The following is a 14,079-nucleotide window of genomic DNA, read 5'->3' as shown; positions in this document are numbered from 1 at the left end:
TGTAGTGACGCCTCTTGCACTGAGATGCAGTGCCTTAGACCGCTGCACCACTTGGGAGCAGAAACATGGGACCAACACTTTACATGCTGCGTTTAGATTTTTGTTCAGTATAAAAGGTGAAAGGGTAACTTACACTGCCTGTGGCTCTTTGAACTTGCCCGCTTGTTGGATGTGGTACATGAGGTCTCCCCCATTCACATACTCCATGACAAAGTACAGCCGGTCCTGGGCAGAGAGGTGTGGGAGCAAAACTCATGACTATGATTACATTTCCATTATTAGCAGCATTTAGGCTTTGAAGAGCTGAGACAGAATAGCCATATAAGGAATGGAACATATAGGACCAGGCCCCGCCACCATTATAACCTATACAGCTGTCAGATGTGGGCGTTAACAAGCAACAACTGAGATAGAAAGATAATAATGGAGAAAGGTCAAGGAAAGCTATTTTCATATAGAGGGAGGGGACTCTATACGTTATGCAAAGACAGAATCCTATAAAGGTAGGACTCTGTAATATGAGAATTTAGTCTTTTCCATGGAGGGGCTCGGTTACGTATGTAATGGGGTCCTTCCATGGAAGGGCTCGGCTTTCCTACTCTGTATTAAAGTCTACATTGAATTCACAGGTTCTAGTAAAAGTGGTATATTTCTGAGTCAATATTCCACCACAGAGGGAGACAGAGACAGAGGGTGTTTAATATCATATAACATTGTTTTTCAGAATGTTCTGGGTTGGCATCTGTTCTACCGTCATATATTCTGTCATGATAACAGCCATGTCAGAAAGACAGAGAGGCTTTCTTCATTATACTGTAGGACCCAGTGGCGAGGCTGTACTGAGTCACATATAGGGGATAAGGTAGGAGTGTTAAGTACTATAGAAAGCAGTACAACAACATGAGGGGAAAATGAATACACTTCAGAAATATACTGCTCAAAAAAATAAAGGGAACACTTAAACAACACATCCTAGTTCTGAATGAAAGAAATAATCTTATTAAATACTTTTTTCTTTACATAGTTGAATGTGCTGACAACAAAATCACACAAAAATAATCAATGGAAATCCAATTTATCAACCCATGGAGGTCTGGATTTGGAGTCACACTCAAAATTAAAGTGGAAAACCACACTACAGGCTGATCCAACTTTGATGTAATGTCCTTAAAACAAGTCAAAATGAGTCTCAGTAGTGTGTGTGGCCTCCACGTGCCTGTATGACCTCCCTACAACGCCTGGGCATGCTCCTGATGAGGTGGCGGATGGTCTCCTGAGGGATCTCCTCCCAGACCTGGACTAAAGCATCCGCCAACTCCTGGACAGTCTGTGGTGCAACGTGGCGTTGGTGGATGGAGCGAGACATGATGTCCCAGATGTGCTCAATTGGATTCAGGTCTGGGGAACGGGCGGGCCAGTCCATAGCATCAATGCCTTCCTCTTGCAGGAACTGCTGACACACTCCAGCCACATGAGGTCTAGCATTGTCTTGCATTAGGAGGAACCCAGGGCCAACCGCACCAGCATATGGTCTCACAAGGGGTCTGAGGATCTCATCTCGGTACCTAATGGCAGTCAGGCTACCTCTGGCGAGCACATGGAGGACTGTGTGGCCCCCTAAAGAAATGCCACTCCACACCATGACTGACCCACCGCCAAACCGGTCATGCTGGAGGATGTTGCAGGCAGCAGAATGTTCTCCACGGCGTCTCCAGACTCTGTCACGTCTGTCACGTGCTCAGTGTGAACCTGCTTTCATCTGTGAAGAGCACAGGCGCCAGTGGCGAATTTGCCAATCTTGGTGTTCTCTGGCAAATGCCAAACGTCCTGCACGGTGTTGGGCTGTAAGCACAACCCCCACCTGTGGACGTCGGGCCCTCATACCACCCTCATGGAGTCTGTTTCTGACTGTTTGAGCAGACACATGCACATTTGTGGCCTGCTGGCGGTCATTTTGCAGGGCTCTGGCAGTGCTCCTCCTGCTCCTCCTTGCACAAAGGCGGAGGTAGCGGTCCTGCTGCTGGGTTGTTGCCCTCCTACGGCCTCCTCCACATCTCCTGATGTACTGGCCTGTCTCCTGGTAGCGCCTCCATGCTCTGGCCACTACGCTGACAGACACAGCAAACCTTCTTGCCATAGCTCGCATTGATGTGCCATCCTGGATGAGCTGCACTACCTGAGCCACTTGTGTGGGTTGTAGACTCCGTCTCATGCTACCACTAGAGTGAAAGCACCGCCAGCATTCAAAAGTGACCAAAACATCAGCCAGGAAGCATAGGAACTGAGAAGTGGTCTGTGGTCACTACCTGCAGAACCACTCCTTTATTGGGGGTGTCTTGCTTATTGCCTATAATTTCCACCTGTTGTCCATTCCATTTGCACAACAGCATGTGAAATTTATTGTCAATCAGTGTTGCTTCCTAAGTGGACAGTTTGATTTGACAGAAGTGTGATTGACTTGGAGTTACATTGTGTTGTTTAAGTGTTCCCTTTATTCTTTTGAGCAGTGTATTTCCCATGTAGGACTCCATTATGTCTAGTCAAAATGAAGTAAATCCCTCAGACAGCCTCTTAGCTGTCTGTCCTGCGCTAGTCACAGGGCGACATTTTCGAAGTGCAAAACTTAACATATACCTCACTATAAACCGGGTGGTTCGAGCCCTGAATACTGATTGGCTAAAAGACGTGATATATCAGACTGTGTACCACAGGTATGACAAAATATGACCATTTACTGGTCTAATTATGTTGGTAACCAGTTTATAATAGCAATAAGGCACCTTGGGGGTTTGTGGTATATGGCCAATATAGTATGGCTAAGTGCTGTATCCAGGCACTTTTAATTTTTTTAATCTGTTTTATTGAATATCCGAAACATACGATACACTTGCAGTGAAGCCGCTCAACAACTACACCACACCAGTCATCCACCAGACTGCCATTCAGAGTGACACACACATCCAGGGTCAATGCCCTGCTCAAGGGCACGTTGACAGATCTCCTCCAGGCCAAAAAACATGAACCCAAACCCTCCAAGATCCCCCCCCACAGTTCCCCAATAGCTGTCCCTCAACCCTCCAAGATCCCCCCCACAGTTCCCCAATAGCTGTCCCTCAACCCTCCAAGATCCCCCCCACAGTTCCCCAATAGCTGTCCCTCAACAATTCGAGAACCCTCCCACAGTCCCCCCCATAAATAAATAACTAATAAAAAAAATACAATTAATTCCATTCCCCACCCCCAAAAACCCGCAAATGCACCAACCAAGATAATGAACTAAAGAGAAAAAAGAAAAAGACAGTAGAAAACAGCAAACAACAATGCAAAATAACAACAACAACAAACTAAAAAACAAAGGACATCAAGGACATCAAGGACAACTAAAATCATAACAGCAATGCCAACTGTATATGTTTGTGTGCATGTCTGGCACTATTACATGTATCCAGGCACTCCACATTGCGTCGTGCTTTAGAACATCCCTTAGCCGTGGTATATTGGCCATATACCACACCTCCTTGGGCCTTATTGCTTAAATATTATCTGGAAGTGTGTTTTAATTTGAAACTTTTCTTCAACATTGTGCGTTCTGAAGAGGCGACTATTTATGTATTCCTCAGCTTACTAAACCCTAGTTAAATTATCGCCTCCTCATAACACACATTGTTGAAGAATAGTTTGAAATTAAATCACGCTGCGAGATTATAGTAAGGTTTACGGTATTTTATGCACTTTGCTCAACATAAGCTTGACATAACCTGTCAGACAAGGCAAATGGTTTCCTTAAACAATTACCCTCAAAGTGTTAGTGGCATCCTATTGTGAAGAGGATTTGGACTTCTCCTCACTTAAAATGCATCGAATTATGATTTCCACTTTGGGGATGTGTGTGTGTGTGTGTATGTGTGTTGGCCACCGTACGGTGCAGATGGCGCCTGCCCTTTGTCGTCTCTGCGCGAGAGCGATTGAGGGATTAAAGATTAAGGAGGAATGAGAGAAGTGCTGAGAAAGCTGACAGATTAAAACAAACAAAAACTTCATTGAACTTTGTGTGTGTGGGTATATACGTGTGTGGTGTATACGTGTGTGTGTGTGTGTGTGGGTATATACGTGTGTGGTGTATATATGTGTGTGTGTGTGTGGGTATATACGTGTGTGGTGTATATATGTGTGTGTGTGTGGGTATATATGTGTGTGGCGTATATGTGTGTGTGTGAGTGGGTATATACGTGTGTGGCGTATATGTGTGTGTGTGAGTGGGTATATACGTGTGTGGCGTATATGTGTGTGTGTGAGTGGGTATATACGTGTGTGGTGTATACGTGTGTGTGTGTGTGGGTATATACGTGTGTGGCGTATATGTGTGTGTGTGAGGGTATATACGTGTGTGGCGTATATGTGTGTGTGTGAGTGGGTATATACGTGTGTGGCGTATATGTGTGTGTGTGAGTGGGTATATACGTGTGTGGCGTATATGTGTGTGTGTGAGTGGGTATATACGTGTGTGGCGTATATGTGTGTGTGTGAGTGGGTATATACGTGTGTGGCGTATATGTGTGTGTGTGAGTGGGTATATACGTGTGTGGCGTATATGTGTGTGTGTGAGTGGGTATATACGTGTGTGGCGTATATGTGTGTGTGTGAGTGGGTATATACGTGTGTGGTGTATATGTGTGTGTGAGTGGGTATATACGTGTGTGGTGTATATGTGTGTGTGTGAGTGGGTATATACGTGTGTGGTGTATATGTGTGTGTGTGAGAGTGGGTATATACGTGTGTGGTGTATATGTGTGTGTGTGAGTGGGTATATACGTGTGTGGCGTATATGTGTGTGTGTGAGTGGGTATATACGTGTGTGGCGTATATGTGTGTGTGTGAGTGGGTATATACGTGTGTGGTGTATATGTGTGTGTGTGTGAGTGTGAGTGGGTATATACGTGTGTGGTGCATGTGTGTGTGTGTGTGCGTGTGTGTGAGTGGGTATATACGTGTGTGGTGTATATGTGTGTGTGTGAGTGTGAGTGGGTATATACGTGTGTGGTGCATGTGTGTGTGTGTGTGTGTGAGTGTGAGTGGGTATATACGTGTGTGGTGCATGTGTGAGTGTGAGTGGGTATATACGTGTGTGGTGCATGTGTGTGTGTGAGTGTGTATATACGTGTGTGGTGCATGTGTGTGTGTGAGTGTGTATATACGTGTGTGGTGCATGTGTGTGTGTGAGTGTGTATATACGTGTGTGGTGCATGTGTGTGTGTGTGTGTGTGTGTGCGTGTGTGTGTGTGGGTATATACGTGTGTGGTGTATATGTGTGTGTGTGTGTGTGGGTATATACGTGTGTGGTGCATGTGTGTGTGTGAGTGTGTATATACGTGTGTGGTGTATATGTGTGTGTGTGTGAGTGGGTATATACGTGTGTGGTGCATGTGTGTGTGTGTGTGTGAGTGTGAGTGGGTATATACGTGTGTGGTGCATGTGTGTGTGTGAGTGTGTATATACGTGTGTGGTGCATGTGTGTGTGTGTGTGTGAGTGTGTATATACGTGTGTGGTGTATATGTGTGTGTGAGTGGGTATATACGTGTGCGGTGTATATGTGCGTGTGTGTGTGTGGGTATAAACGTGTGTGGTGTATATGTGTGTGTGTGTGTGTGTGAGTGTGAGTGGGTATATACGTGTGTGGTGCATGTGTGTGTGTGTGTGAGTGTGAGTGGGTATATACGTGTGTGGTGCATGTGTGTGTGTGAGTGTGTATATACACGTGTGTGGTGTATATGTGCATGTGTGTGTGTGGGTATATACGCGTGTGGTGTATGTGTGTGTGTGTGTGGGGGTATATACACGTGTGTGGTGTATATGTGCGTGTGTGTATATACGCGTGTGGTGTATGTGTGTGTCATAGAGGAGCTTGATGAGTTAGAGAAAAATAATATGTATATAGTGTGTGTGTGTGTGTGTGTGTGTGTGTGTGTGTGTGTGTGTGTGTGTGTGTGTGTGTGTGTGTGTGTGTTGCAAATGTCAGTGTGTGTGGCCTGCACAGACACATGCAATGGCACAAACCCTACCCCATCACATCATAACCGCACTTATGAGAATTGGGAGCAACGTCATCATCAACACCAATGCCCATCTGCCCTCGTGTGTGTGTGTGTGTGTGTGTGTGTGTGTGTGTGTGTGTGTGTGTGTGTGTGTGTGTGTTTATCCCCTTGTGCATGCGTGTGTCCGTCGTCTCCATACCACGGTCTGGAAGCAGGAGTGGAGTGAGGTGAGGAAGGGTGGTTTGTCCTGCTGGGCCAGGACTCTCTTCTCTATCATGGTACACTCCACATCATCATCCTGGATCACCACGTCCTTCTTCAGGATCTTGATGGCGTACAGATCCTCTGTGGGCTTCATCTCTGCCAGAATCACCTAGTACACAGGAACACGAGAGGTCAAAGGTTAGACCGAAGGCTTCTAAACAGGGTGGCTTAATGCGGATAGTAATGTTGTTAACTCAGCTGTTTTGTTGTTACTGTATGCTTATTACTCAACTGACGCGTGGATGTACTCATTTCTTCACGTTGTGCTAGATACGGACAGTCTAAACCGAAACGTTGCATTGTACTCATTCATTATACGACTCTGTTTTGTGTAAATTCTGGATGATGTGGCCAAGTCCTTGATTTTGCTCACGTACACCAACATACACTCGGATCTTACTCAATGTCAGTTTAGTCCGATAGATAACATCCCGCGGTACACAGGACATTCAACATGACAAGTTGGGTGGCTGAGAGGCCAATAAGAGGCCAATAAGAATAACTTGTGACAAATCATTGTGGGGCGGTTTCCCAAACACAGAACAAGCAAGATCAACATTAAAAAGCAAGATCAATGAAGAATCGTCATTGAAAGAGGTTTTTCTGTCCAGGACCAGGCTTAATCTGTGTCCGGGAAACTACCACTTCATCCTCCTTAATAATACAAGTCAAATCCTGGCTCACCTTGCCGAAGCTGCCTTTCCCCAGCACGGCCAGGAAGTTGAAGTCGGTGAGTTTGACAGAGTCCAGGTTGTTAGAGGGCAGATTAGACCTGCTGTCATCTGATGGAGCGATCACCTTCTTAGTACCAGGGCCCAGCTTGGCTTTCTATGTGTGGTGAGGAGAGGGGAACGGCGTGAGACACACACACACACTGCTGTGCAGCCTTATGTAACACAAAATAGCATTTATTAAAAAAATATATTCATTTTGGAGGAGATGGAACACATAGACAGAAGGTATAAAAAAAAGTAAATATGGAATTACAGTACACACGTTGAATACTCCTGACTTTGTCATTATGCTAACCTATTATGGTAAAATAACTCTGTTTTGTGGAGTTACAAGAAACCCTTAGGTCAAAATGTTGAAATTCATTTAAAGACATTTGAATGAATTACTGTCAAACCCCCTCAGTGATAATGCATTGTCATTGGTCAATGCGCCATTCAATCAGTATGTCCACTACATGCTCTTACAAAGCTTCAAAGCTCGTCAAGTCATGCTTGGTTTAGAATCAGAGCAAGACGGTAAACTCTCTTGGCCTCCAACACACACATGCACTACACAAACCCATTTTCACACACTCTTGCGACCTCCATTTTTCTTTGGAGGCATATTCCATCTGTTTTCCAGGCAGTGGGAACATGACAGTGTCACAATGGCCTGGGTGTCATCCTCATTCTTCACCCTTACTCACAGGGTGTCGAATCGCTCTTTTGCACACACACACACACACACACACACACACACACACACACACACGAGCCTGGGCCTAATCGAGCAGCTGGCACAGTCATGCTAAACCCGGTCCACACCACAGCTCATCCTGTCTGTCTAGTACACTGGACAGGCTGGCAGCCACGCACATTACAAAATTACACACAACAATAAAGCAGCCCATTTGTGTAGAATATACGACAATCCAAATAAACTGAACCAAAGACATTTGATCCCATTGGAATCCGTCCAATAAATTGACACGTCACGTGTGTGAGGTTCTCTGTGTCAATGTACTGCTGTTTCCCCTTGGTGTTCATGGCTAGTCGAGGTGCAATATACTGGTCAGGCGGCTTTAGTTTGGTTAATGGCGTCTGCATACAAGTCCAGATAATTCCTAGCCCCTCACCTTCTTCACTTCATGTAGATCTGACAGGATTTGATAGGCATATGCAAAAGGTTCTAGCTCCACCCTGCCCTCTGATAGGCTAGGTGAAGACTTTACTCCTGGCCTATTCACATAGGTGTCTATGGGGGCAGTGGCTAGGGGTTGTTTAGTGGGCGGGGCCTAGAAATAGCTAGTAAGGTATAGGCAGCACACTATTGGGCTATGCAGACCACAGCACACCTATAAGCAAAGCCAACGAGGAGAAGAGACTCGCAAAAGCGTCCTTCCTTCCTCTCGGACGCACCTGAACTTGGCTGGCTTTGTCCTTGGCCTGGCCCTGGAACCACAGCAGGGGAGAGGTGAACGGAGAACGGCTGACAGCTGAGACACAGCCATACTTTCAGAAGCACTACCATACAGACATGCTTTATCTCAGGAGCACAGTCGCTCATAACACCAACGCATTGACAACACAGATATTTTATCTCAGGAGCACAGTCGCTCATAACACTAATGCATTGACAACACAGATATTTTATCTCAGGAGCACAGTCGCTCATAACACTAATGCATTGACAACACAGATATTTTATCTCAGGAGCACAGTCGCTCATAACACTAATGCATTGACAACACAGATATTTTATCTCAGGAGCACAGTCGCTCATAACACTAATGCATTGACAACACAGATATTTTATCTCAGGAGCACAGTCGCTCATAACACTAATGCATTGACAACACAGATATTTTATCTCAGGAGCACAGTCGCTCATAACACTAATGCATTGACAACACAGATATTTTATCTCAGGAGCACAGTCGCTCATAACACTAATGCATTGACAACACAGATATTTTATCTCAGGAGCACAGTCGCTCATAACACTAACGCATTGACAACACAGACACATTTTATCTCAGGAGCACAGTCACTCATAACACTATGACAACACAGACATTTTATTTCAGGAGCACAGTTGCTCATACTGGTTTTACAATGAAGTGCGATGGTGGCATCTAGTGGTAACTGGTGGAGACAACTTGAGGGAAAAGTCCAACTATGGTATGACAGGTATGACAAGTCAAATTCCTAAGCAAATGTAAAAGACCACAAACTGACTATGAAATTGAGGGTCTAAAACCATAAACCAGTAAGTCATAAATGATGCTTTTCATGATAACTCCATGTAATGATACAGAGTGCATTCTAAAAGTATTCAGACCCCTTGACCTTTTCCACATTTTGTTACGGTACAGCCTTATTCTAAAATACCCCATAATGATAAAGCAAAAACAGGTTTTTAGACATTTTTACAAATGTATCAGACCCTTTACCCAGTACTTTGTTGAAGCACCTTTGGCAGCGATTACAATCTCGCATATTTCTTAAGTATGACGCTACAAGCTTGGCACACCTGTATTTGGGGAGATTCTCCCATTCTTCTCTGCAGATCCTCTCAAGCTCTGTCAGGTTGGATGGGGAGTGTCGCTGCAAAGCTATTTTCAGGTCTTTCCAGAGATGTCTCCAAGTTCCTGCCGATGAAAAACATCCCCACAGCATGATGCTGCCACCACCATGCTTCACCTTAGGGATGGTGCCAGGTTTCCTCCCGACATGACGCTTGGCATTCAGGAAAGGTTGGTACCTTTCCCCAGATCTGTGCCTTGACACAATCTTGTCTCGGAGCTCTACGAACAATTCCTTCGACCTCGTGGCTTTGTTTTTGCTCTGACATGCAGTGTCAACTGTGGGACCTTATATAGACAGGTGTGTGCCTTTCCAAATCATGTTCAATCAATTAAACTTACCACAGGGGGACTCCAAACAACTTGTAGAAACATCTCAAGGATGATCAATGGAAACAGGATGCACCTGAGCTCAATTTCGAGTCTCATAGCAGAGGGTCTGAATACTTATGTAAATAAAGTATTTCTGTGTTTTATTTGTAATAATTTTGCTAAAATGTAAAAAAAAACTGTTTTCACTTTGTCATTATGGGGTACTGTATGCAGATTGATGAGGAAAATAAGGCTGTAACGTAATAAAATGTGGAAAAAGGGAAGGGGTCTGAATACACTGTAAATTGTGCTGTATTCGATTCACTGCACCCACATGCAATGCATTTTAAAACCTGGCTTGATACTGCCCTCTTGTGGATAAGCGATGAACAACATGATAGAATTCAACTCATCAAATCAAAGTTTATTGGTTGCGTACACAGTTTAGCAGATGTATTAGCGGGTTCAACGAAATGCTTGTGTTTATAAAGATATAGTAAAAGCCACGTTATGGCCCTATAAAATCAACACTGAACAAATGGAGACGGGCCTAACTAACTGTGCTGTCCATCTTTGTTTTGACCTCTTATTGCTATAGGCACACGGCTTAACTTCCACCCCTGTACAGACCAAGCATCCAAAAATAACCTATAGGCCACAAACGAGGAAGATGAAAATATGACCAGATAGTGATGAAAGACAAATTAAAAATGAGAAAAAGTTTGATGACAGACAGACAGAGCGACAACCAGACACCATACACAGACAGACTGAACGACAGACGTTATAATGTAGCCAGACAGACATGGACGGGAAACATTTACTAACAATCTCCTTCCAACCAGTTATAACCCAATGAGGAGTCCCCAACCCCCCCCCATATCCCCACCCCCTTTTTTGACTACAGTATCCATGGATACCCCCTACACAGTTGAGGAAGGAATAGGAGGAGGGGGAGAGGTCCCGTGTGGCTCAGTTGATAGAGCATGGCACTTGCAACGCCAGGGTTGTGGGTTCGATTCCCACGGGGGACCAGTACAGAAAATGTATAAAATCACTACTGTAAGCATCTCTGGATAAGAGTGTCTGCTAAATGACCCAAACAAAAAAAAGAATAATAAAGAAGAGGTGGACTGGTAGACGAGAGAAAAAACGATAAGAGGGGGAGGGAGCGAGAAGAAGAATAACAGAGTGTGTCGTGCATGTGGGAGGTGGGTTGGCTGCAATGTCCCTGTAATGAACAGGCACTGAAACATGTATCTATTGTCATACACTTCTGTCCTTGGGGTCTACAGAGGTTATTGCCTGTTTTCCTATTGGATGATAAAATGAGGAAGTAGCCCTGTAGGACACTTGTATTTTCAGCATCTTGCATTTTGTATACTATCCTATTTTATTGTGGAAGTAGCCTACTTGTACGTATATAGTTCCATAAATGCTATCTTTGTAGTGAATAATATTTATATAAAGAAAAGCAATATTCACTTTTATTGCAGGACCATTTTCAGTCACATTTCCCTTCCAGCTTGACAGCTTTACCACTTGGTTTTCTCAACTAAATACAAGGCTATTTACAGCTCCAGTCAATGATTTATGAGAGCAATTCCTGCTATCTGATGGCTCTTGTTCGTGCGCTAATTCCAACCCCAAACTGAGAACAAATTGTTAGTAAACTGGATCTATTTGCAGTAGCCTTAAACCACGTACAAATGATCAGAGCGGAAGAGAGTGAGAAAGCGAGTGATTGGACACAAAGGAGATAGATAAAAAGAGGAAGACAAAAAGAGGAACAGAGGCGAGGAAAGGAGACAGCGGAAGGGAGGAGGAGAGCGAGGAGAGGAGCAGAGGAGAGGAGAGATACCTTTAGGAAGTGATAGTTAATTTGGCAATCCTGGAAGAGAGGGAGAGAGACGGGGAAAAGGGAGGAGAGAAACTCAGGCATTAGATTTGACAAGACAAAGGGTGGGCATCTAGAGGTCTCACAGAGCACAGATGAGAGGAGAGAGTTACGGTGAGGGAGAGGGAGAACAAGGAAGAGAGAGAGAAGAGCAGGCAGAGAGTGAGAGGGGGGAGGGAGACAGGGGAAGAGAGATAGGGAGAAACAGGAAGAGGGAGGAAGAGACATAGACAGAAAGAGAAAGAGGGAGAGCTATTTTCTTGGACCAAACTTGTCTCAGTCAGACAGACACAGTAGTTACTGTAAATAACAACAGGAAGTGACCTCAGCCCATTAACTCCTGACCTCTCGTACATACCAGCCAAAGCAAGAATGATCTTTTACAATTCACCTAAATTTGTGAAAGACATGGAAGAAATATTGCCTAATGCCAGACATACCAACCTTAAGATATCTTGTCAGTGGGCCACAGAAATAGACCAACTTGACAGGATTACAATTAAGTGCTATAGACAGGAACTTCTTGAGCCCTCACACTCTCTAGCTCACATTGCTTCATATGTCTAGCCTGGTAACCCATGGCAATCCAAGCACACACAGCACGTCGGAATACCAAAGGGTTGTTCGTTTGAAATAAATGAGGGGAAAAAAACACAAACCAAAGAGTACTTGAATAAGAGACGTGCTGCAATTCAGTTAGCTTCCAAAAAATGGCATCCTATTCCCTATCTAGTGCACTACTTTTGACCAGGGCCAATAGGGCTCTGTAGTGCACTATGTAGGGAATAGGGTGCCATTTGGGACCTGACCCTGTATTGGCTCTCTTTAAGACATCAAAATGGCTGTGTAAATTAAGGACACACAAACAGGTATAGAGACATTTGTTTCCCTTGACGAGCACAAGTGTTCACAACAGACATTGCTTGTTTTTGACACAAGTTAGAAGCTTGTGTGTGTGTGTGTGTGTGTGTGTGTGTGTGTGTGTGTGTGTGTGTGTGTCATATGTGCAAAAAGTCATCAACATAAGGGAATTTCGTATATTTTTTTCCACCCAATTTAACGAAAATCCAATAACAGGGTGACAATTTTAGTTGATTTCACGTTTAATTCACGGTAGCTGCCAACTCAACCAAATGCAAATAAAAAATAGACATTGAACTGATGTCTGTGCCCAGTGGGTATTGTATTGTGAAAGTGTGGACAGTTATTGTTGAATGAATGAATGACTCCCATCTCAAAAACGGTCTATAAAGTCCTATTATACTGTATGTGCAACAACTCTCCACAGGGTTTCAAACAATCTCCAACTAGAATAATGACTAGCTGTCTGTATTGTGAGGGTAGAGGACAGTTGTCTGTGTTATCAATAGGAGATGACATCCTGCTCTGTCTGTTGTGCTGTGGATGACGTGGGACGTGTATAACAGGTGGGAGTCAAAGAGAGATAGCGAGAGAGAGAGAGAGAGAGAGAGAGAGAGAGAGAGAGAGAGAGAGAGAGAGAGAGAGAGAGAGAGAGAGTGTGTGTGTTTGTGTGAGAGAGATAGCGAGAGAGACAGAGATGGAGAGAGAGAGACAGAGAGAGTGTGTGTTTGTGTGAGAGAGATAGCGAGAGAGACAGAGATGGAAAGAGAGAGACAGAGAGAGTGTGTGTCTGTGTGAAGGAGATAGTGAGAGAGAGAACCTGACAGGTCCCTTATCACTGAGTACAGGAGTAGAGTGAGATGTGTTGTCTGCCTGGGGGAGTGGTTGTGTATTAAGGGAAAGGGGGTGGGGTTTGCCTGGGGGAGTGGTTGTGTATTAAGGGAAAGGGGGTGGGGTCTGCCTAGGGGAGTGGTTGTGTATTAAGGGAAAGGGGGTGGGGTCTGCCTGGGGGAGTGGTTGTGTATTAAGGGAAAGGGGGTGGGGTCTGCCTGGGGGAGTGGTTGTGTATTAGGGGAAAGGAGGTGGGGTCTGCCTGGGGGAGTGGTTGTGTATTAGGGGAAAGGGGGTGGGGTCTGCCTGGGGGAGTGGTTGTGTATTAGGGGAAAGGGGGTGGGGTCTGCCTGGGGGAGTGGTTGTGTATTAGGGGAAAGGGGGTGGGGTCTGCCTGGGGGAGTGGTTGTGTATTAGGGGAAAGGGGGTGGGGTCTGCCTGGGGGAGTGGTGGTGTATTAGGGGAAAGGGGGTGGGGTCTGCCTGGGGGAGTGGTTGTGTATTAGGGGAAAGGGGGTGGGGTCTGCCTGGGGGAGTGGTTGTGTATTAGGGGAAAGGGGGTGGGGTCTGCCTGGGGGAGTGGT

General features: G+C 45.0%; 1 protein-coding gene across 2 annotated transcripts in view; it reads right to left on the bottom strand.

Moving 5' to 3' along the window:
• Positions 1–14,079, bottom strand: part of LOC106564882 (protein kinase C alpha type) — a 322,652-nt gene that overhangs the window by 140,336 nt on the left and 168,237 nt on the right. The window contains exons 9-12 of one of the 2 annotated variants that reach the window (XM_014131369.3): positions 8,430–8,462; positions 6,982–7,125; positions 6,233–6,406; positions 134–225 (exon numbers count right to left, since the gene is read on the bottom strand). In XM_014131369.3, coding sequence (XP_013986844.1) covers positions 134–225; positions 6,233–6,406; positions 6,982–7,125; positions 8,430–8,462 — 443 coding nt within the window. The remainder of the gene's footprint in view (positions 1–133; positions 226–6,232; positions 6,407–6,981; positions 7,126–8,429; positions 8,463–14,079) is intronic. The other variant, XM_014131371.3, reaches the window with a different exon arrangement.

The sequence above is a fragment of the Salmo salar genome, chromosome 12 (assembly GCF_965601325.2).
Source record: "Salmo salar chromosome 12, fSalSal1, whole genome shotgun sequence".
NCBI lineage: Eukaryota > Metazoa > Chordata > Actinopteri > Salmoniformes > Salmonidae > Salmo > Salmo salar.
The sequence above is the reverse complement of the archived record's forward strand: the minus strand, read 5'-3'. Positions and strand labels throughout refer to the sequence as shown.